General features: G+C 60.9%; 1 protein-coding gene across 5 annotated transcripts in view; it reads left to right on the top strand.

The window, feature by feature from the left end:
- The first annotated feature begins 2,973 nt into the window (after positions 1 to 2,973).
- The window catches only part of CCDC136 (coiled-coil domain containing 136), a 35,899-nt gene continuing 20,848 nt past the window's right edge, over positions 2,974 to 18,024 (top strand). Inside the window, exons 1-4 of one of the 5 annotated variants that reach the window (XM_074942754.1) lie at positions 3,027 to 3,093; positions 11,362 to 11,457; positions 12,819 to 13,022; positions 14,089 to 14,163. In XM_074942754.1, the coding sequence (XP_074798855.1) occupies positions 3,057 to 3,093; positions 11,362 to 11,457; positions 12,819 to 13,022; positions 14,089 to 14,163 (412 nt within the window). In that variant the 5' untranslated portion in view covers positions 3,027 to 3,056. Of the gene's footprint in view, positions 3,094 to 10,739; positions 10,765 to 11,361; positions 11,458 to 12,818; positions 13,023 to 14,088; positions 14,164 to 18,024 lie in introns of those variants that run through there. The other 4 variants (XM_074942753.1, XM_074942755.1, XM_074942757.1 and 1 more) reach the window with 4 other exon arrangements.

The raw sequence follows: 18,024 nt of genomic DNA, 5'->3' as shown, positions 1-18,024 counted from the left end.
AAGTAAGCTTAGGAGGTTTTCATGCAGATCCCCACATCTGTACCCTAGAGTTCAGAGTGGGGAGAGAACCTTGACACCAGCCTCACTCGGAGCAGCCACAGCAAAGTGTGCTGAATGCCCTGCCCCTGGGGTGTCATCCTGCATTGCCGAGGGGACCTGGAGCCTTGAACTCCAGTCCTGGCAGGGACAGAGAGCGGCGAGCAAGTTCCAGGCCCGTTCTTAGCTTGGACATGGGCTGGCCCTCGCCCGGCTGGTGAGCAGGGCGTTCAAAAGGTTCTTTAACGCGGGCCCGGGCACAGTTTGGCAGCCACCTCTCCGGTGCAGTGCCCTGTCCCGGGTGCACAGTCTGTGGCAAAGTGAAGGGGTTCAGAGAGCAGGCCCAGCCGCGAGGCATCAGGCCTGGCTCTGGGCTCTGCAAATCAGCGCAGCTGGCAGAGCAGATGCTCAGTGGGGAGCGACGTGGGGTGCTGAGGAATTAGGGGGAGAGGGGTGAGTGGGGGCGCTGGGGATCAGGAAGCAGGTGTGATGTACTGTGTGTATCTGTGCGTGTGTGTGTCTGTGTGTGGGCCTGCCTCCTCCATTGCCCTCTGCAGGGCGGACAATGTCCAAAGCGCATGGCTCTCTCTTGCCACTGCTCCCTTACTCAGTGCCTCGTGGGCATGTGCTGGGTCACTGAGATGCCCGGGGCCTCGTGGGCACTGCCCGCAGCGCGGGGGAAGCAGCTCAGAGCTGGGCCAGTGTAGTGCCCTATAATAACAAACCAGAGCACAGAGCCCATTGTGTCTAGGGGGCAACTGTGACATTCTGAGTGTATCTCATTGAAAGGTGACAGGGCCAAAAAGAGTTAATTAACCCACAGACTGACCGGGCCCAGGGCCGAACTTTAAAGACTGGTTAGGGAGATCTGAACATGAACTGAGCGGTGAAATGCAGCCGGCATTGTTAGCGGTAGAAGGGGAGATGTTGGCTCAGGTCTTCTGATGTCCGCAAACGAGTCTTGTCTATTGCTATGGCTTTGATTCAAAGATCAAAAAAGGAATATTAACATTTAGGAAGACACTTGAGTGAAAGAGGATTGTTGTCTGTATGTCTCTTTGAAGGTTGGGATAGACTGTGTCTGAAGTGTTTAATGGATAAATGACCCTGTGCTAATTGCCAGGATGTTTGGGAGAAGGAAAGTTAAGCGTATTGTTTTCTCAGGCCAAATGGTTGCAGGAAATGTATAAAAACCCTGGGACAGGATCCTTCTTCATCTCAGATCTGCTTTGGGTTCAGGATGGGGAAACCCTGAGCCATAAGGATGGAGATCCCCAGTCACTGACCGGAGTCACCCTGAATATGGACATTGGGCTATAACCTCTGGACTATTTCTAAAAGGACTTTTGGCAACTACAAACTCCCCATCTCTGCTCTGTATCTGGACCTCAAGAATTGAACTCAAGTATTTATGTATCTTGAGCTTTTAACCAACACGCTCTCTTTTCTTTTTTAATAAATGTTAGTTGAGTTAGTAAGAATTGGCTGTAAGCGTGAATTTGGGGTAAGATCTAAGTTATTTGACCTGGGTCTGGGGCTTGCTCCTTTGGGGTTGGAAGGACCTTTTCTTTTATATGATGAAATCAGATTTCCAGTAACCGCCATCATATCTGACGTGTGTGTCTGGAGGGAAGCCGGAGGCTGGGCATTTGAAGGGAACTGCCTTGTTTGGACTTCTGAGTAACCAGTGAGGTGTGAAAGAAGCTGGTTTGGTACATCTAAGTATTGGAATATCCCCCAGCTTTGGGGTTTGTCTGCCCCGTTCTGTTTCCAGTTCACCCTGATTGAGTGACCTCCGCTGGCTCCCACAGGCATTACCATCAAAGCAACCCTACAATAACAAACCACAGCACGGAGCCCAGCGCTCCTAGGGGCAACCCTACAATAACAAACCACAGCATGGAGCCCAGCGCTCCTAGGGGCAACCCTTCAATAACAACGTGGTGCATACGCAATACGATCCGGGTAAAAAGAACCCCAACAACCTGAAAAGGCAGGCAGTGCCTGGTAACCTGTTTCTCTAGGGACGCCCGCTCTCCGTGCTGCGTTCCCTCTGCCGGGCCACGTTTCCCACGGCCATCCGGCTTTGTCCGCGGCGGGCTGTAGAAGAGAGCTGGTGCGGAGAGCGTCCAGGGTCCCGGCCCCCTGCCAGGGGGAATGGGTGTGTGCTTTCACTGGCCCTGACTCGTATTCATGCCGATAGCTTTGTGGTGCTTCAGGCCCAGAGCTGAGTCAGGATCCCAGGTGGGGTCTCGCTAGGCCCCGAGAAAGGGGGACTAATGTGAGTGGCTCCCTGGCGGGCCTCCCCACTCATTCAGTGATGACGCCTATGTGGCACGAGGGGGCACTGTGCAGTGGGGCAGGGGCTTAGCAGGGGGCACTCTCCCCTCACAGCCAGTCTGACCCCAATGCCCCAGAGCACGGTAAGGGGGCGCTGTGCAGCGGGGGGCGGGGTTGCCTCCTGGGGGTTGAAGGGGGCAGGGACCTCCCCTGGGTATTGCTGGTCATTCCACACTCCGGCCGGCTCTAAATTCCGCCCTCCTGGCCAAAGCCCCCGGCCCCCCCCCGAGCTGGACACAGGGTCTCCCCTCCCTCACTCCCTGGGGCGGGGCGGCCGCAGGGCCATGCCCCGGCTGCCATGCCCCACCCCAGAGTCGGCTGCATTTCCCCTGGGTGAGCGATCCCGGGGGCTGCGCAGGGCTGGGGCCGGAGCACGGAGCATGGCTCTCCCGGAGCAGGGGGCCCCGATCCTGCCCTGTCCGCGCCTGGGGCTCGCGTGGCCCCCGGTAACCCCCCCGGCCAGGCTCCAGCAGGCGAAGAGTTAAAGGCCCCCGTGTGGGGGGGGTGAACCCCCCCATCGGCTGCAGCGGAGCAGGCCGGGAGGGAGGGGTTTCTCCCGCAGCAGGCCCTGCGGGGGGCCCAGCTGGATCCCGCCCCCAAGCTGGGGGGGCGGCCCTGCTCCGCCCCCGCCCCCGCCCCCGCCCTGGCTCCGCGTCCGCACAGCGGCTCGGGGAGCGGCCATGGCGCAGCAGCCGGGCCGGAGGCAGGAGCGCGCAGGTCAGTGGGGCTGCAGCCCCCCGCCGGACCCTCCCGTCCCCCCGCCGGGCTGCCATCCTCCCCCAGTGCCCCCCCGGGCCGGACCCCCCCCCGCCGGACCCTCCCGTCCCCCCGCCGGGCTGCCATCCTCCCCCAATGCCCTCCCCCGCTCCGGACACCCCCCCACGCATCTCTCCATCCCCCCCGCCGGGCTGCCATCCTCCCCCAGTGCCCCCTCCCGCACCGGACACCCCCCCCCGCATCTCTCCATCCCCCCCGCCGGGCTGCCATCCTCCCCCAGTGCCCCCTCCCGCACCGGACACCCCCCCCCCGCATCTCTCCATCCCCTCCTGCCGGGCTGCCATCCTTCCCCAGTGCCCCCCCCGCACCGGAACCCCCCCCCAGCAGACCCTCCAGTCCCCCCGCCGGGCTGCCATCCTCCCCCAGTGCCCCCTCCCGCACCGGACACCCCCCCCCGCATCTCTCCATCCCCTCCTGCCGGGCTGCCATCCTTCCCCAGTGCCCCCCCCGCACCGGAACCCCCCCCCAGCAGACCCTCCAGTCCCCCCGCCGGGCTGCCATCCTCCCCCAGTGCCCCCCCCGCGCTGGACACCCCCCCCCGCATCTCTCCATCCCCCCCGCCGGGCTGCCATCCTCCCCCAGTGCCCCCCCCCGTGCCGGACACACCCCCCCCCGCATCCCTCCATTCCCCGCCCCGCCGGACCCTGCATTCCTCCCCGCCGGGCTGCCATCCTCCCCCAGTGCCCCCCACGTCAGACACCCCCGCCGCCAGACCCTCCAGTCCCGTCCCCCCCCGCTGGGCTGCCATCCTACTCCCCCTCCCCGCGCCAGACACCCCTCCCGCATGTCTCCATCCCCCCCGCCGGACACCGCCCCCCGCATCTCTCCACCCCCCCCCCACCAGACCCTCCAGTCCCCCCGCCGGGCTGCCATCCTCCCCCAGTGCCCCCCCTCCGGACGCCCCCCCCACAACCCTCCACCCTCCCCGCTGGGCCCTCACCTCCCCACATCTCTCCATCCCTTCACTGTTGGGCTGCCCCCCGCCCCGCATGCCGCGCCCTCCACCCCCTACAGCACCCCCCAGAGCAGGGAGCGGGGGAGTGAGCTGCCCGGCTGGGATCGGGGGCTGGGCTGCGGAGACCCCAGGGTTGCCCGGCTGGGATCGGGGGCTGGGCTGCGGGGACCCCAGGGTTGCCCGGCTGGGATCGGGGGCTGGGCTGCGGGGACCCCAGGGGGTGCCCCGCTGGGATCGGGGGCTGGGCTGCGAGGATCCCAGGGGGTGCCCCGCTGGGATCGGGGGCTGGGCTGTGAGGACCCCAGGGATGCCCGGCTGGGATCGGGGGCTGGGCTGCGGGGACCCCCGGGGTGTCCGGCTGGGATTGGCGGCTGGGCTGCGGGGACCCCAGGGATGTCTGGCTATGTCCTTGGGCCAGGCTGTCTAGCATGATGCTCTGTCTGGATGGGGCTGCTCTGCTGGCATGGGGATGGGCACTTAGGGGCACCACGGCTCGGCAGAGTTGGGGGAGAGCTGTGCATTTCCCCTGGGGGCACATCTGTGCACGTTGCCCTGCGAGGGGATAAGGGCCCACTGCTTGCGCTGGCCGAGGGAGCTCTCCTTTTGCTCCATTGGGCTCAGCCCAGCTCTTTGGAGCAGAGGGACTCGGGTTCTAGTCCTGACTCCCCAGGGTAGAGACCAGGTGCCCGTTGACTACGGGGGGGGGGTATGATGGGGCACCTCTGCCTGGGCAGGCAGCTGGCCTCTGTGCCAGGCGACTCCCCTCCATCCCTGGGAGCTTAACGCACATTGGCTGCATTCCTCCCCCCCCGGAATGGCACGTGACCCAGTTATATAATTAACTTGTGGACGCAGATGAGGAGCTGTTTCTGGATGGGGGGAGAGGGGGGCGAACGTCCCAGCCCTGCAGCCTCCACCCTCCCCAGAGTGACCAGGGCTACCGGGAGGGAGAGGAGATGCTGGAATGGGTCCTTGTGTGGGGCATGGAGGGGGCCCTGTCCAGTTGCGGGGTCAGAACCCTGGAAAATGATCCTGCACTGGCCCCTGGAGTGCGGGGGACAGGCTGGCTCCCCGAGTCCTGACGCCCCCCAGTCTGTGAGCAGAAGCGAGGGCACCACGGTGCTCTGTCCTGCCCTGGCATCTGAGCACATCAAGGCGCATTAGACATTCAGCCTCAGAATCCCCTGCCCCAGCGAACTCAGGGAAAAGCATCAGTGACAGGATTGGAACCCAGGAGTCCTGGCTCCCAGCCCCCTGCTCTAACTGCCAGACCCCACTCGCCTCCCAGAGCTGGGGAGAGAACCCAGGAGTCCTGGGTCCCAGCCCCTCCTCCCCCACCTCTAACCACTAGACCCCACTCCCCTTGCAGAGTTGGGGGCAGAACCCCAGAGCATGTGTGTGTTGGGGGGGCAGATTGGGGGTGCCAGGAAGCTCACCCCCCCATGTGCTGTCACAGCACAGCAGCGGATGGGGGTGTGGGGGGAATGGCTCTTGGAGCGCAGCGTCCTGGCTAGGATCAGCATGGGCCGACGGCTCTCTGGGCTGCCCATTCCCACTGGGACAGGGGCGGTGCGGGGAGGACTGGTCCACGGGGCCTGTGAGGAACCGGAACTGGGCTGATTCGCTGACATCGCTTCCCCCTTGCTGGGCAGCGGCTCTGCGCCAAGGGTCAGCTTGGAAAAGAACGAGGGGATGGACTCTCCCAAGCTCCGCCCAAGAGGCAAGCCCCTCCCACTTGTGCCAAAGTGAGCCAGCGGGTTGCTGGGGTACCTGCCATCAGTAGGTTTCAGAGTCAGTGCCCCCCCGGGGTGGGCTGGTGGCGGTGCCCATCGCTCCGAGCTGTCTGCGGGTGCAGGCACGGTGCACTTGGTCGCCCAGGCTGGGGCCCTGTTTGCACCTGCCTCATCTCCCCTCCTCCCGCGACTTTCACTGTCAGCTTCACACCCCTTCCCCCCTCCCTCTGTGAGTCACTCTCGTCTCTTCCCCTGCTCCAGCCGCTCTCTCCCTTCCATGCTCCAAGGGGGCAGCAGTTTGTGAAGGGCTTGGCCGAGAGAGGGATAGCGGGGGGGCTGCGGGTCGGGAGTGAGGGGCACTGGCAGAGCTGGGGGGGGGGGAGTCCAGGGCTGGGGTAGCAGGGGGCTGCGGGTCAGGAGTGAGGGGAGCTGGGGGGGGGAGTCCAGGGCTGGGGTAGCAGGGGGCTGCGGGTCGGGAGTGAGGGGCACTGGCCGAGCTGGGGGGGACCCAGCGCTCGGGTAGCAGGGGGCTGTGGGTGGGGAGTGAGGGGCACCGGCAGAATTGGAGGGTGGTGGTGGTGGGGGAAACGTCCCTGCCCCTCCCCAGAGCACGCTCCAGGGGGTGGGTCCAAGGCCCCCCCAGGAGCCCAGCCGGTAGGTGGCAAAGGTGAGATTCCGGCGGGTTCTGGCCGCTGATGTCTCTGGGCTCCCCTCGGTTGTCATGGGAACAGGAGCGTAATTGACAGCGGGGGCCCAGTGCAAAAAATAGATCAGGGTTAAAAATAGCCCAGAGGCTAGTGGGGGGGCCAGAGGCTGAATGAACCAGCCCAGAGACCTGCCCCCACCCCCCCCCCGTGCCCCTGTCGGGCTGGGTCTGATTGGCAGTGCGGGGGAGTCCGCCTGAACGCGTGGGGCAGGATCACCCCAGAGCCTGGCCCACAGGTGTGGGGAACTCGGTGCCCCCCCCCCCCAGTGGGACCCGCTGCCAGGCCGGGTGGGCGTGTCAAAGAGTGAACTCTGTTGGGGGGTGCGGGGGGCATGTGTCCCTGTGAGATCCTGGCCTGCCCGCCCTGTGTGGGTACGAGCCACTGCCCGGCTCTGCCCAGCCCGGCTCTGGGTGTCGGCTCTGCCCCGGGCTGCTGTAACGGCGGGTAGGAGGGGTGCAAGACTGAGCTGGGGGGGGCAGAGCTGGGGGGGGGTACCCAGGACTGGAACAGCAGATGGGGGCTGCAGGTCAGCTTGCCCTTCAACCTCCCCAGTCTGCCACCTCCGTAAGGTTCTCGCCCTGGGGTCTTGCCCATCACACAGCTCTGCCGGTGCCCCTCACTCCTGACCCACAGCCCCCTGCTAGCTCAGCCCCAGGCTCCCACCCCCCCCAGCTCCCCCTAGTGGCCAGCCCCAGCAGCTGGAGCAGCCTACTACTCCCTCCCGGCGGGTGGAGCCTCTCCCTTGGCACGCGCGGGGGAGCTGAGGTGCTCGGTGGTGAGGGGCCTGGGGTGGGTCCCCAGCAGAGACAGTGTCTGTTACGCCCCCGTCACCGCTGCCCCCCGCGTGTGGAGACCCTCCTGCAGGGGGAGCCTGGGTCTCTCCCCCGCACCGGGTGGGTGGGGCGCAGCCTTGCTCACTCGTTGGATTCCCAGCCCCCCGCCGGTCGCTCGCCTCCCCACCCCCTGTCTCTGCAGCCCGGGAGAGCTCGGGTGTCCCGGGCAGGTTGGGGGTCTGCAGGGAGAGTCGTGCACCGGGGCCATCGTCTCCTCCACGAAGACCAGGGGCTGCCAGGCTGCCTCACCAGCCGGGCCTGTGGCTCGGGCGGCTCCGGTTCCTCCCCACGTGGCCCAGACAGCGCTGCCAGCCCGGCTGGCCATGCATTATTGAGCAGCCCTGGGCTCTGGGGCTCGCAGCTCCTGGTGGCTCTGCCCCTCCCGGGGAGCCCGATCTGCCCACTGTGCAATGGGGTGAGGGCGGGGGGGGTCAGCCCCCACGACCCGGCTGGCAGCCTCAGCAGAGAGGCTGGGGGCTGAAGGACTTGGCTAGCAAGGCAACAGGGCCCTCTCTGTCCATGCGCCATCGGGGCCGCCGTGGGGCCCAGGGCCCAGAGTCCTGCACTGGGAATCAGGAGATCTGGGTCCTGTGCCACTGGGGTTCTCTTCCCAGTCCTGGCCTCCTTCCCGACGGGCTAGACCCGCACTGCGCGGTGATGGGGTTATCCTTCTGGGGCAGGGAGGCCGGAGATCCCAGGGGGCGGGGAAAGAAGCAAGATAAACCTCACTTTCGTTCCTTTTATTCCTCGTGGAAGGGATTCGCCGCTCACAGCTGGGCCTCCATTGCCCCAGCCCCGGCCGAGCCAGCCCTGCGGTCTCACGCTGCGCACAGGAAGGGGCGCCCTCCCTGTGGATCAACGACTCCCCCCGTCCCCGTTTATTACAGCAGCACCAAGCGGGCGCCCCGAAGAGCCGACGCTGGAAATCGGCCAGACGGACCCCAGGCGGGAGAATGGCCAGAACGAGCCGTCCCATGCGAGTGCCCCATGACTTGTCTTCTTCATGGGGATGGGATTCCGGGCTGGCGGAGTGGGAAGAGAGAAACCAGGGCTCTGGACAGCCAGATAGCCCCACTCCTCTGGAGCCCAGACGCCCCCAGCAGCCAGCGCCCCACGGCTGGGCTGCAAGGAGCTCATTGAGAGGAGACCAAAGAGCCCTCTGATGGACGTGCCCAAGAAACCAGCCTGCTGCCTGGCTGAGGATGGAGCCCCCCGGCCGCCCCAGTGCGATGGGACAGGGAATGGTGTATGGGCCCTGTCAATGCTTTTCACTGACCACTTCCCTCCCTCCCTGTGGATCTCAAGGCACTTTAAGGAGTTCATCCTCCCAGCTCCTCAGGGTGGGTGGCTTGGGATCCTTACCCCTATTTTACAGAGGGAGAAACTGAGGCACTGGATGCTGAATGGACTTGCCCAGGGCCACAGAGAGAAGTCAGTTACAGAGCCCTGGCCTGCCTAGCTCCTAGAGTTGTCATAAACCCCTGCTCTCCGAGGCAGAGCTGGCAAACCCAGGGGGATGGAGCTTGCCAAGGAGATTGGGGTCGGACTAGGAGCCAGCTGTCTCCCTCCTCTGTCCCTACCAGCCAAGGGAGAGTCACTCTAAAGGGGGACGGGCTGGTGCCAGGGCTTTCAGCATGCTAATCGAAGAGGGGGTCTCAGCTAGCGAGTCCTTGCTCCAGCTTGGTTCAGGGGACCTCGGATCTGTCTGCGGAAAGCGTGGGTGGGGCAGGGACTCATTTGTTGGCTGCTTTTCCAATTGTGCAGGTAGAAACATTATTGCAATAACTCCAGGGCCACCCTGGACAGCCAGAGCTCCCGAGCGACAGCCGAGCTCACACCCAGACCCCCCCTGCTCCAAATGCACCGGCCGCAGAGCTAAAGGGGACTCATCACTAGCTGGTCGCAGTATAGTGCATATGACACATGGGTGCACAGTTCTGACCCAGACGTCCCGCCAGTTTATTACCGAATCTGTGGCACTCATGGTGCAGGCCTCGTAACATGTCGTTCGGTGGCAGCTCCGTGCGATGTTGCAGTTTGGCTGAAGACACCCACCTGCCAAGGACGTTAAAGTGGAGTGCGCGTGAGCCCCGTCCTTGTCGGGCTGGGTCATGGGCTGTGCTGCAGGCCCCTCCCAGGGGAGCAAGGCTGGCTTAGGCTTCATACCCCTGCACCGGCTTCCTGCATTTCCCAGAGACCTCCCACCGCTCCTCCAGTCAACCCAGACCAGACTCCATGTCCCTGAGGCTTGGGGTAAAAAGCAAGCAGAAGAAACAAGTTATTTTTCTGGGTGGGGAACAGCCTCTCCGTCGTAAATCATCAAAATCGGGCACCACTGCACTCCTTAAAAATACCCTTTGTGTGTTTAGCAAAGGGCCATGTCCCAGCCTTCGGGCCAGCGCAACAGAGACGTTGTCTCAGCCTCTTCCTACGTGACCGTCCAAATAGAAAACACTTAACTCTGCTCAGGTGATGGGGAGAAGAGAATTTTGCAAGTGTAAAGGCACCGTGGAGGTCAAATCTGCCCAAACCTCGGTTTTGTAAACAGAAGCTCAGAGTAGCCATGGGACCAAGAGAATCTGGTCTCTGGGTTTATTTTCGTTTCTTGTCTTGTCAGTTCCCGTTAGACTGGATTGTTAAAGAACGCCTGCTTTGTCCTGTGGGGTCCGTAACCCGGCCCTGGCTGCCTCCATCCAGGCCTGGCGAGTCGGCAGCAGGACCGGACTAGCCTGGTTTCACTCTCCAAGATGAGGAACCTGTGGAAAGTAACCAAGGGACTGGGGCTGGAAGAAATGACCGGTTTCATTATCTTGGGAGAGGTTTTCAAAAGCAGCAGGGGGAGGCAAATGCCCGGCTCCCATTGGCCTCCTGCGTGGGCATGGCCCGCTCCTGTGTGTCTTTGAAAGTCTGCCCTCTGATTAAAAAACAAAAGGTTTTAACCTGATTCTGTCGCTTTAAGAACATAACAATGGCCAGACTGAGCCATGGTGTATCTAGCCCTGTCTCCTGGCTGGTGCCAGACACTTCAGCGGGAATGAACAGAACAGGGCAGTTATCGAGTGATCCATCCACTGTTGTCCACTCCTAGCTTCTGGCAGCCAGAGGCTAGGGACACTCAGAGCATGGGGGGCTGCGTCCCTGATCCTCCTGGCAAACAGAGGCTAGGGACACCATCCTTGCCCATCCTCCTGGCTAATAGCCATTGGTGGACCTATCTTCCAGGAACTTATCTAATTCTTTTTTGGCCTTCACAATATTCCCCTGGCAATGAGTTCCACAGGTTAACTGTGTGTCGTGTGAAGAAGTACTGTCTTTTGTTTGTTTTAAACCTGCTGCCTCTTACTTTCATTGGGTGACCCCTGGTTCGAGTGCTATGGGAAGGGGTAAATAACACTTCGCGATTCACGTCCCCACATCAGTCATGACTTTATAGACCTCTAGCCTATCCCCCCTTGGTCAACTCTCTAAAACACAAGGAGGCAGGAATACCACAACAGTAACTCATTCCCATTGTATGGACTGGGCCAAATCCATCCCTGGTGTGAGGCCACTGACCTCGTATTTCATACCCTGGCCCCTTACACTTTGTCTGTGAGCTTGTCAGTTCCGCTCAGGCGGCTCCATGGATCTCTGTCCTGTGACCCGCCTCTCCCATCGCTTTAACCCCGGGGCAAGGCTGTTGACGTCAGCGGAGTTAATCCAGACTGATGCTGGTGTAAACTAGAAGAGAATCTGACCGAGGCTGGGCCATGTGGGGAGACTGAGGGCTGCTAGGAGATCCCTAACTTTGGGATTGCCCGGCGTCCTGCGGGAATGAGGTCTGATCCTATGTGCCCCGTGTGAGTAAGTGGTCATGCTGGGGTTAGTCCCGGGTGTGATGTTATTCCTGTGCAGGATTAGGGCCTACCTTTGTCATCTGGCCATTGCATGAACTAAGGTTTGACGTTTCTACGTGCTTAAACTAGCTGCATTCTCCCCAGACGCCCCCAAAGGGAGAGGTGCCACAGATTCCCTGAAGCCCACTGGGGACTTGGCTGATGCTACGGCTTGTATATGGCAGGCGCCCAGATGCCATGGTGAGGGGCAGCAGCGAGCGATGGTTCTAACCGAGCAGTTGATGATGTTCCCCATTGCAGGGGGTGGGGGGGGGTGTTAGATGGGCAAACGGGCAGAATGGAGGCAGTGGGCGGGGCCCTGTGTGGTCCATTTTTCCTCCTTGTAAGCTGAACCCCCCGCCCCAGGGAGTCGGGGGCTGCCACTGTCTGTGTTACAGGCAAAGTGAGGAAAGACAGCCGCCAGCCCCCCACCTGGAGAGCAATCCTCTCCCCAGCCCAGAGCGCTGGGCGCCCCTGAGCCCACCTGCGGGGGCTAAAGCCCAGTTCGGTAATTCCTGGCAAGCGGCTGGATAAACATGTCCCCTCCTGACTCAGTGGCTCTGCTCCGTGGGCATGTTCAGAGCCCAGCCCGCTCGCTCCAGCCCTGCTCCTCACCCCTGCGAGCCTGGGGGGGCAGGGGGGTGTCACAGGCTGGAGCCTTTGGGTCCCCCTGGGTTAGCTCACATCTGGCCTAGTGAGCCTGCCCAGCTGGGAAGAGTCTCTGCCCCTGGAGGGTGCCGGCAACGGGAATAGAATACACCCTTTCCCTTGAAGTCTGGGCGCCTCTGATGGGGTGGCGCTGAGAGGGGATCCCAGCCCTTCACCCCTGCCCAGGGTAGCAGGGGCCTGCCTGCCAGGTCATCTGTCCTCTCCTGCCATGCCCAGCAAGCCACGTAGGGAGGAAACAAGTGTACGGGGGGATGGTGTGTGCTTGTGACGGGTGGAGAATGAGGGACTTTGCGGGGGACCCCAAGCCCCTGGGAAATGCCTGCCTGTGGCCCCGGAGCAGTGGTCCTGCGAGCGCCAGGGGTACGCAGTGCCTGGCATGGGGGCTTAGCAGCATCGGTAGAGGTGACTCCAGCCCCCACCCCTTCCCCAGTCACCATGGGGGCAGAATTTTAACGAGCGGCTCTGGGAAGCCCTGTCAGTTCTCCCCATCTGCCTCCAGCCAAGCCATTTCTCTCAGGCCCCTGGGGTCAACTCTGGATGGACCTCAGGAGGGGACTCCCCTTTTCATCCCTGTGGCTGCCTGTGTGGGCCCGGCGGGTGCCCCACCTCGAGAGCCAATTGGCTGGAGAGGTTCCGCCCGTTGCCTTCAGGTGGAGCCAGTGAGTCACGTGCGGCGGGGCGGAATCCGCTTCTCCAGCCAGGCCAGGGTGGCCTTTGCCCCTCCACGCTGCAATGACTCAGAGGTTTGTCTCTGCCACGGGCTCAGAGGCCTGGCACCAGGCTGGCATGGCAGGGGGTGGTCTGGCTCCCTGGTGCAAGCCGTGGCCTGGGGTGAGTGCATTGCGAGGGGCTGGAGGCCAGCGGCAGGTGTCTCACACAGTGTTCCTTGCCAGGCGATGTGGCTGCCCCAGACCCAGAGGAGGAAGAGGAGGAGGATGTGGGGAAAGTGGGCATCACGGAAGAGGACGACAAACAGCTGGACCTGACGGACCAGGAGATGGAAGACCTGAGGGCCCAGGTGCTGCAGCTGCTGGAGGAGCTGGAGGAGACGCGGGAGCTGGCGGTGAAGCACGAGGATGACTCACTGGAGCTACAGGGTAAGGGCGGCACACGCTGGCCTGGGGCCATGCGGCGTCGTGTGAGCAGGAGAGCACGGGAAGGTGACTTGTGTGCACAGGGCGTCTCTCGTGAACTCCTGGCACGGTGCATGTTCCACAGAATCATATAGACCTCAGGAGGTCATCGAGTCCAACCCCCTGCTCAAAGCAGGACCAACCCAACTAAATCATCCCAGCCAGGGCTTTGTCAGGCCTGACCTTAAAAACCTCTAAGAATGGAGATTCCACCACCTCCCTAGGGGACCCATTCCAGTGCTTCACCACCCTCCTAGTGAAATAGTTTTTCCTAATATCCAACCTAGACCTCCCCCACTGCAACTTGAGACCATTGCTCCTTGTTTTGTCATCAGCTACCACTGAGAACAGCTGAGCTCCATCCTCTGTGGAACCCCCCTTCAGGTAGTTGAAGGCTGCTATCAAATCCCCCCTCACTTTTCTCTTCTGCAAACAAAGTAAGCCCAGTTCCCTCAGCCTCTCCTCGTAAGTCATGTGCCCCAGCCCCTGGTCATTTTTGTTGCCCTCTGCTGGACTCTCTCCAATTTGTCCACATCCCTTCTGTAGCGAGGGGCCCAAAACTGGACGCAATACTCCAGGTGTGGCCTCACCAGATCTCTGTCATGTTCTCTCAGGTCCCCATGCATTGGGCACCAGGGGGGCTTGTGATCTCTCCTGAGCACCAGGGGGCACGGGGAGCTCGTGCTTGCACAGGTTCCCATGCACAGCTCCCTCGGTGCCATGTGCTTTCCCGTTCCCTTGGGCGGGCTGGGGTCCACGCAGGGCTCCCAGCCCCTCCCATGCCCTTCCCATGTCCCTTCTGTCTCTCTCCAGATGCTCGTGGGGTGGCTGGGGGCAATTCTCCCTCTCCTCCCTGGAGGGCTCAGCTGGGCTCATGTTCCCCCAGGACGTCCCTCCCTGTGCACCGTGGCATGTAGCCCAGCTGAGGCCCTGGGGGCCTGCAGCCCCGTCCCTCTGATCAGCATGGCAGGGCGGGTGCAGGAGCAGGGTCTCTGCACGCTGCCTGCTGACCTCGCGCTCTCCGCTGCAGGCTTGTTGGAGGACGAGCGACTGGCCAGCGCCCGGCAGGCTGAGATCTTCACCAAACAGATCCAGAGGCTCCAAGGTAACCCCCCCCAGCAGTGAGTTCCACAGGTTAATTATTGCCCGTGCTGGGGATAAAACAGTTTCCTTTGCTGCCCGGTCATGCCATGGTGCACTTGTTCCCAGACTGGGAATACTTAGCACTGGTGGACTGGCTGGGGCCTTCCCTGAGCGAATGGCCTTTCACATGTCCTGCCTTGCTTCGTGTTCTGACTCTCCCAGAAATTAGATGGAGCAGTGGCTGGCGATGGGCTCATTTGGCAGACAGACAGACAGACAGACGTTAATCCCAATGTCCTGGCCAAATTCCAACTCAGGCAATTCCATTCTCGCTCCTTCCATCCCCTTGAAACAAGATTCCTCTTCGCTTCCTGTCCTGAATGGCCGGGCAGCATTGCTGTGGGCCTTTGAGCAGCTGCCAGGCCCCGGCCCAGCAGTGGCCGCCCATCACTGCTTGGCCGGGTGATCAGTTGGCTTTGCGGTTAACCCTTTATTTCCCAGCAGCCGCCCCACTCTGCTGCAGCCCTGTGGGGCAGGGCTGCTTTGCCGGCTCCCCATGGAGCAGCTGCCGCTGGGCTCCAAAGTGTTTGGAAACAGTCGATCACGAGTCAGTGCGAGAAACGGGGCCTTTGCCCACCCCAGGGCTCCCCCATGGCCCCTGCTCCCAGGCACACGCAGCGCCCCCAGGGGTGTCAGCTCAGAGGGCTCAGGAGAGGCAGGGCCGAGCCACCTGCTGCTGCTCTAAGCAAAGCACTCTCCAGAGGGCGAGTAAGATAGGGGACTAGAGATGAGCCCCAGAAAGGGGTTCCCTATGGCTCAGGGGGCTGTGTGCTAGCTAGATCGGGGCAAAGGGCAATACCCCGGGCGTCCAGCTCTACTCCACCCCCTACAGCAGGCCTGTGGGGCCTTCCTCGGGCTTGCGGGGGCACAGACTGCCAGTTATCACTAGGGGCAGGCCTTGGGGTTGCTCTAATCTGTGCTGGTGGCTTAAATGGATTAAAAACTGCCTAACTGCTAGGGCTTGCCCTGCTCGCTGTGTGGTAGCCATGTTGGTGCCAGGGTATTCGAGAGCCAAGGGAACGGAGCTTTGCTGAAGTGGACGAGCCTTCGAGCTTCCCCGAGCTCTTCTGCAGGTCGGGGGAAGGGAACCAGAGCGGGCAAGCTAATTATAAGGTGGGCCAGATCAGGCAGAAGGGGCTCACTCCTGGGACGCTTTGGCCCAGCTTGTATTTCGCTGGGACGCTCTGGTTCCGTTCCCAGCTCGGGGGAGCTCAGACGCTTGTCTGGGCCACTAACGAAAGAAAACAAATGACACCCCACCCCACCCCTGCGGCTTGGGTCTCCCGCTGTAAGTGTAAACGGGGAGCCAGCGTTGACGGGGTGTTTCCAGTGGGGTCCTGCAGGGATCGGCTCCTGGCCCTGTGCTATTTCCTTAATGACCTGGGAGGAAACATTCACTCCTCCCTGGCAGTTTGCAGAGGGCCCAGAGACGGGGGAAGAGGGGGCGGTGAATAGCGAAGAAGACGGGTCAGAGACACAGAGCGAGCTGACTAGCTGGGCACAAGCGGACAATGTGCAATTCAATACAGCCGAAGTGGGGTCCCCTGTGTCCAGGCTCTCCCCCCCCCATCATGGCCGGGGGTGGCTCTGCAATGCCCTGTTAATTCCTTCCGACCCAAACTCCACCAGGGATTGCCTCACCCACCCGCCAGCCCTTTGCAATTCACCTCATGAACCACCGAGTCCCAGGACGGCCCCCCTAGGGTGAGCCTCCCCTCGGGTCCTCCCACACTTTCCCTGCCTGCGGCCTCAAGAGGGAAACCCCATATCTCAGGTCTTTCGGCTGCAGCGTGCCCACACCCGGCAGTCTCCAATTCCCCCTGCCCGAGGCCCTCCTGCTGGGGCCTTTGCTGCTTTGGCTGGAGCCACAGATTCCTGGCCTTGGGGCCCAAACCCCTTGGTGTCAGGGTCTTCTGCCTGTCTTCTTTCCTGCCCTGTGCTCCAGCAACCTGCTGCCCTTTATAGGAATCACCCGATCCAGCCCAGGGGTGCCTCGGTAGCTCAGCTAGACCCAGGTCCGCCTGCCCTAAAGGGGCAAGTCGCCCTGATATGGGGTGAGGCTGTGTTCAGAAGGGTTAATGCCATCCTTGGATGCAGAAGTAGGTGCAGGGAGGGTAAATTACATCTGTATTTGGCATTGGTGTGGCCGTGGCTGGAATCCTGTGTCCTGGTCTGGGGGCACGCAGGGGTCTTCTGGGGGTACATCAACTCATCTAGAGATTGACCTAGTTTTCCAACACATAAAAAGCACTAGCAAAGTCAGTACAAACTCAGATTTCACCCAGATGAAATGAGAAAGTCGGCAATCTGTCAGTACTAGGGTGCTGGGTCACTTTGGTATTTTCATGTCTGATTTTGTAAGCAAGTGGTTTTTAAGTGAGGTGAAACAAGGGGGTACGCAAGACACATCTGACTCCTGAAAGAGGTCCCATCTTCTGGAAGGGCTGAGAGCTCCTGGATTAGAAAACCTGCCTTGTGGTGATAGAGGGGACAAGGTGGGCGAGGTATTATCTTGTATTGGACCAACTTCTGTTAGCAAAAGAGACGAACTTTCGCACCAGACAGAGCTAGGGGGACCAGACGTCCTGGTGTTATTGGGACCGTCCTCATATTAGGGACTTTGTCTTATATACACAACTAGACCCAAAAGAAGTGCTCCAATTTTTCATGCTTGCCATCTGGTCGCCCTACCCAGAGCCCTTCTTCTGGTCTGCGATAGTGACAGACTCAAGGAGCTCCACAAAGAGGATGTTAAGGGATGACTTGATCTCAGTCTGTAAGTATCTATCAGGGGAACAAATATTTGCTAGCAGGCTCTTCACCCTCGCAGAGAAATGTGTACTGCGACCGCAACAGCTGGAAGTTGAAGCTAGACAAATTCAGACTAGAAATAAGGCATGCGTTTCTAACAGTGACCGCAATTAACGATTGGGACACTTTACTAACGGTCGTGGTGGATTCTCCATCACTGACCATTTGTAAATCAAGATGGGATGTTTTTCTAAAAGCTCTGCTCTAGGCATTACTTTAGGGGCGTTCTCTGGCCTTTGTTATAGGGGAGGTCAGACGAGGTGATCACAATTGTCCCTTCTGGCCTTGGAATCTAGGAATCTAGGCTCAGGGTGGTGCAAAGGCCCTACAAAGACCCTTTTCTCTACAGCTCCCTGCTTTGAGCACAGCCCCAGCCCTGGGACGAATTCAGCCGAGCTGGAGCCATGATGGCCCTCGGAGTGGGCCCGGCACAGAGATCTCGGTTCTGTACTCAGCTCTGCTACAGATTCCCTGTATGACCTTGGGCAAATCACTTGAGCTACCCCTCAGTTTCCCTCAGATTCCCATCCGTAAAAAGTAGCACTGGGGAACCTGTGTCTGTATAAGAATAACATTTCCCCTTTCAGATCTTCTGCTTCCTTTGATTGACTGTATTTTCGGCTTTATTCCTCCCTCCCCCTCCCCCGGCTCATTTTTTAAAAAAGCATGAACCTTGTTTTGGTTTTGTTTGTTTTTGGTTTGTCTGGGGAATGTTTCCCTTGAATTCAATTACAAAACACCTCTGCTCACCCCAGGGCCACGCACTCTGCTGGTTGTGTTTTGGGCTGTGGAACTCCCTGCCACAGGAAGTTGTTGAGGCCAAGAACTCATCCAAGCTTCAGCAAGGGATTGGCCATGGCTCTGCAGCATTATTAATGACAACAGGCATTCCCGCAGGGCTAGCAGAGCGCCTGGCTCAGGGTCTGAGCTGGTCGCTGACTAGTAGACACCTAAAGTGGGAGGCCGATTATTCCACGTCTGCTACTGTGGGGTTCTCACACCTTCCTCTGAA

Source organism: Natator depressus, chromosome 1 (genome assembly GCF_965152275.1).
Source record: "Natator depressus isolate rNatDep1 chromosome 1, rNatDep2.hap1, whole genome shotgun sequence".
In the NCBI taxonomy this organism is placed as follows: Eukaryota; Metazoa; Chordata; order Testudines; family Cheloniidae; genus Natator; species Natator depressus.
Note: the sequence above shows the minus strand (reverse complement) of the source record. Positions and strands in the feature narration are given on the sequence as shown.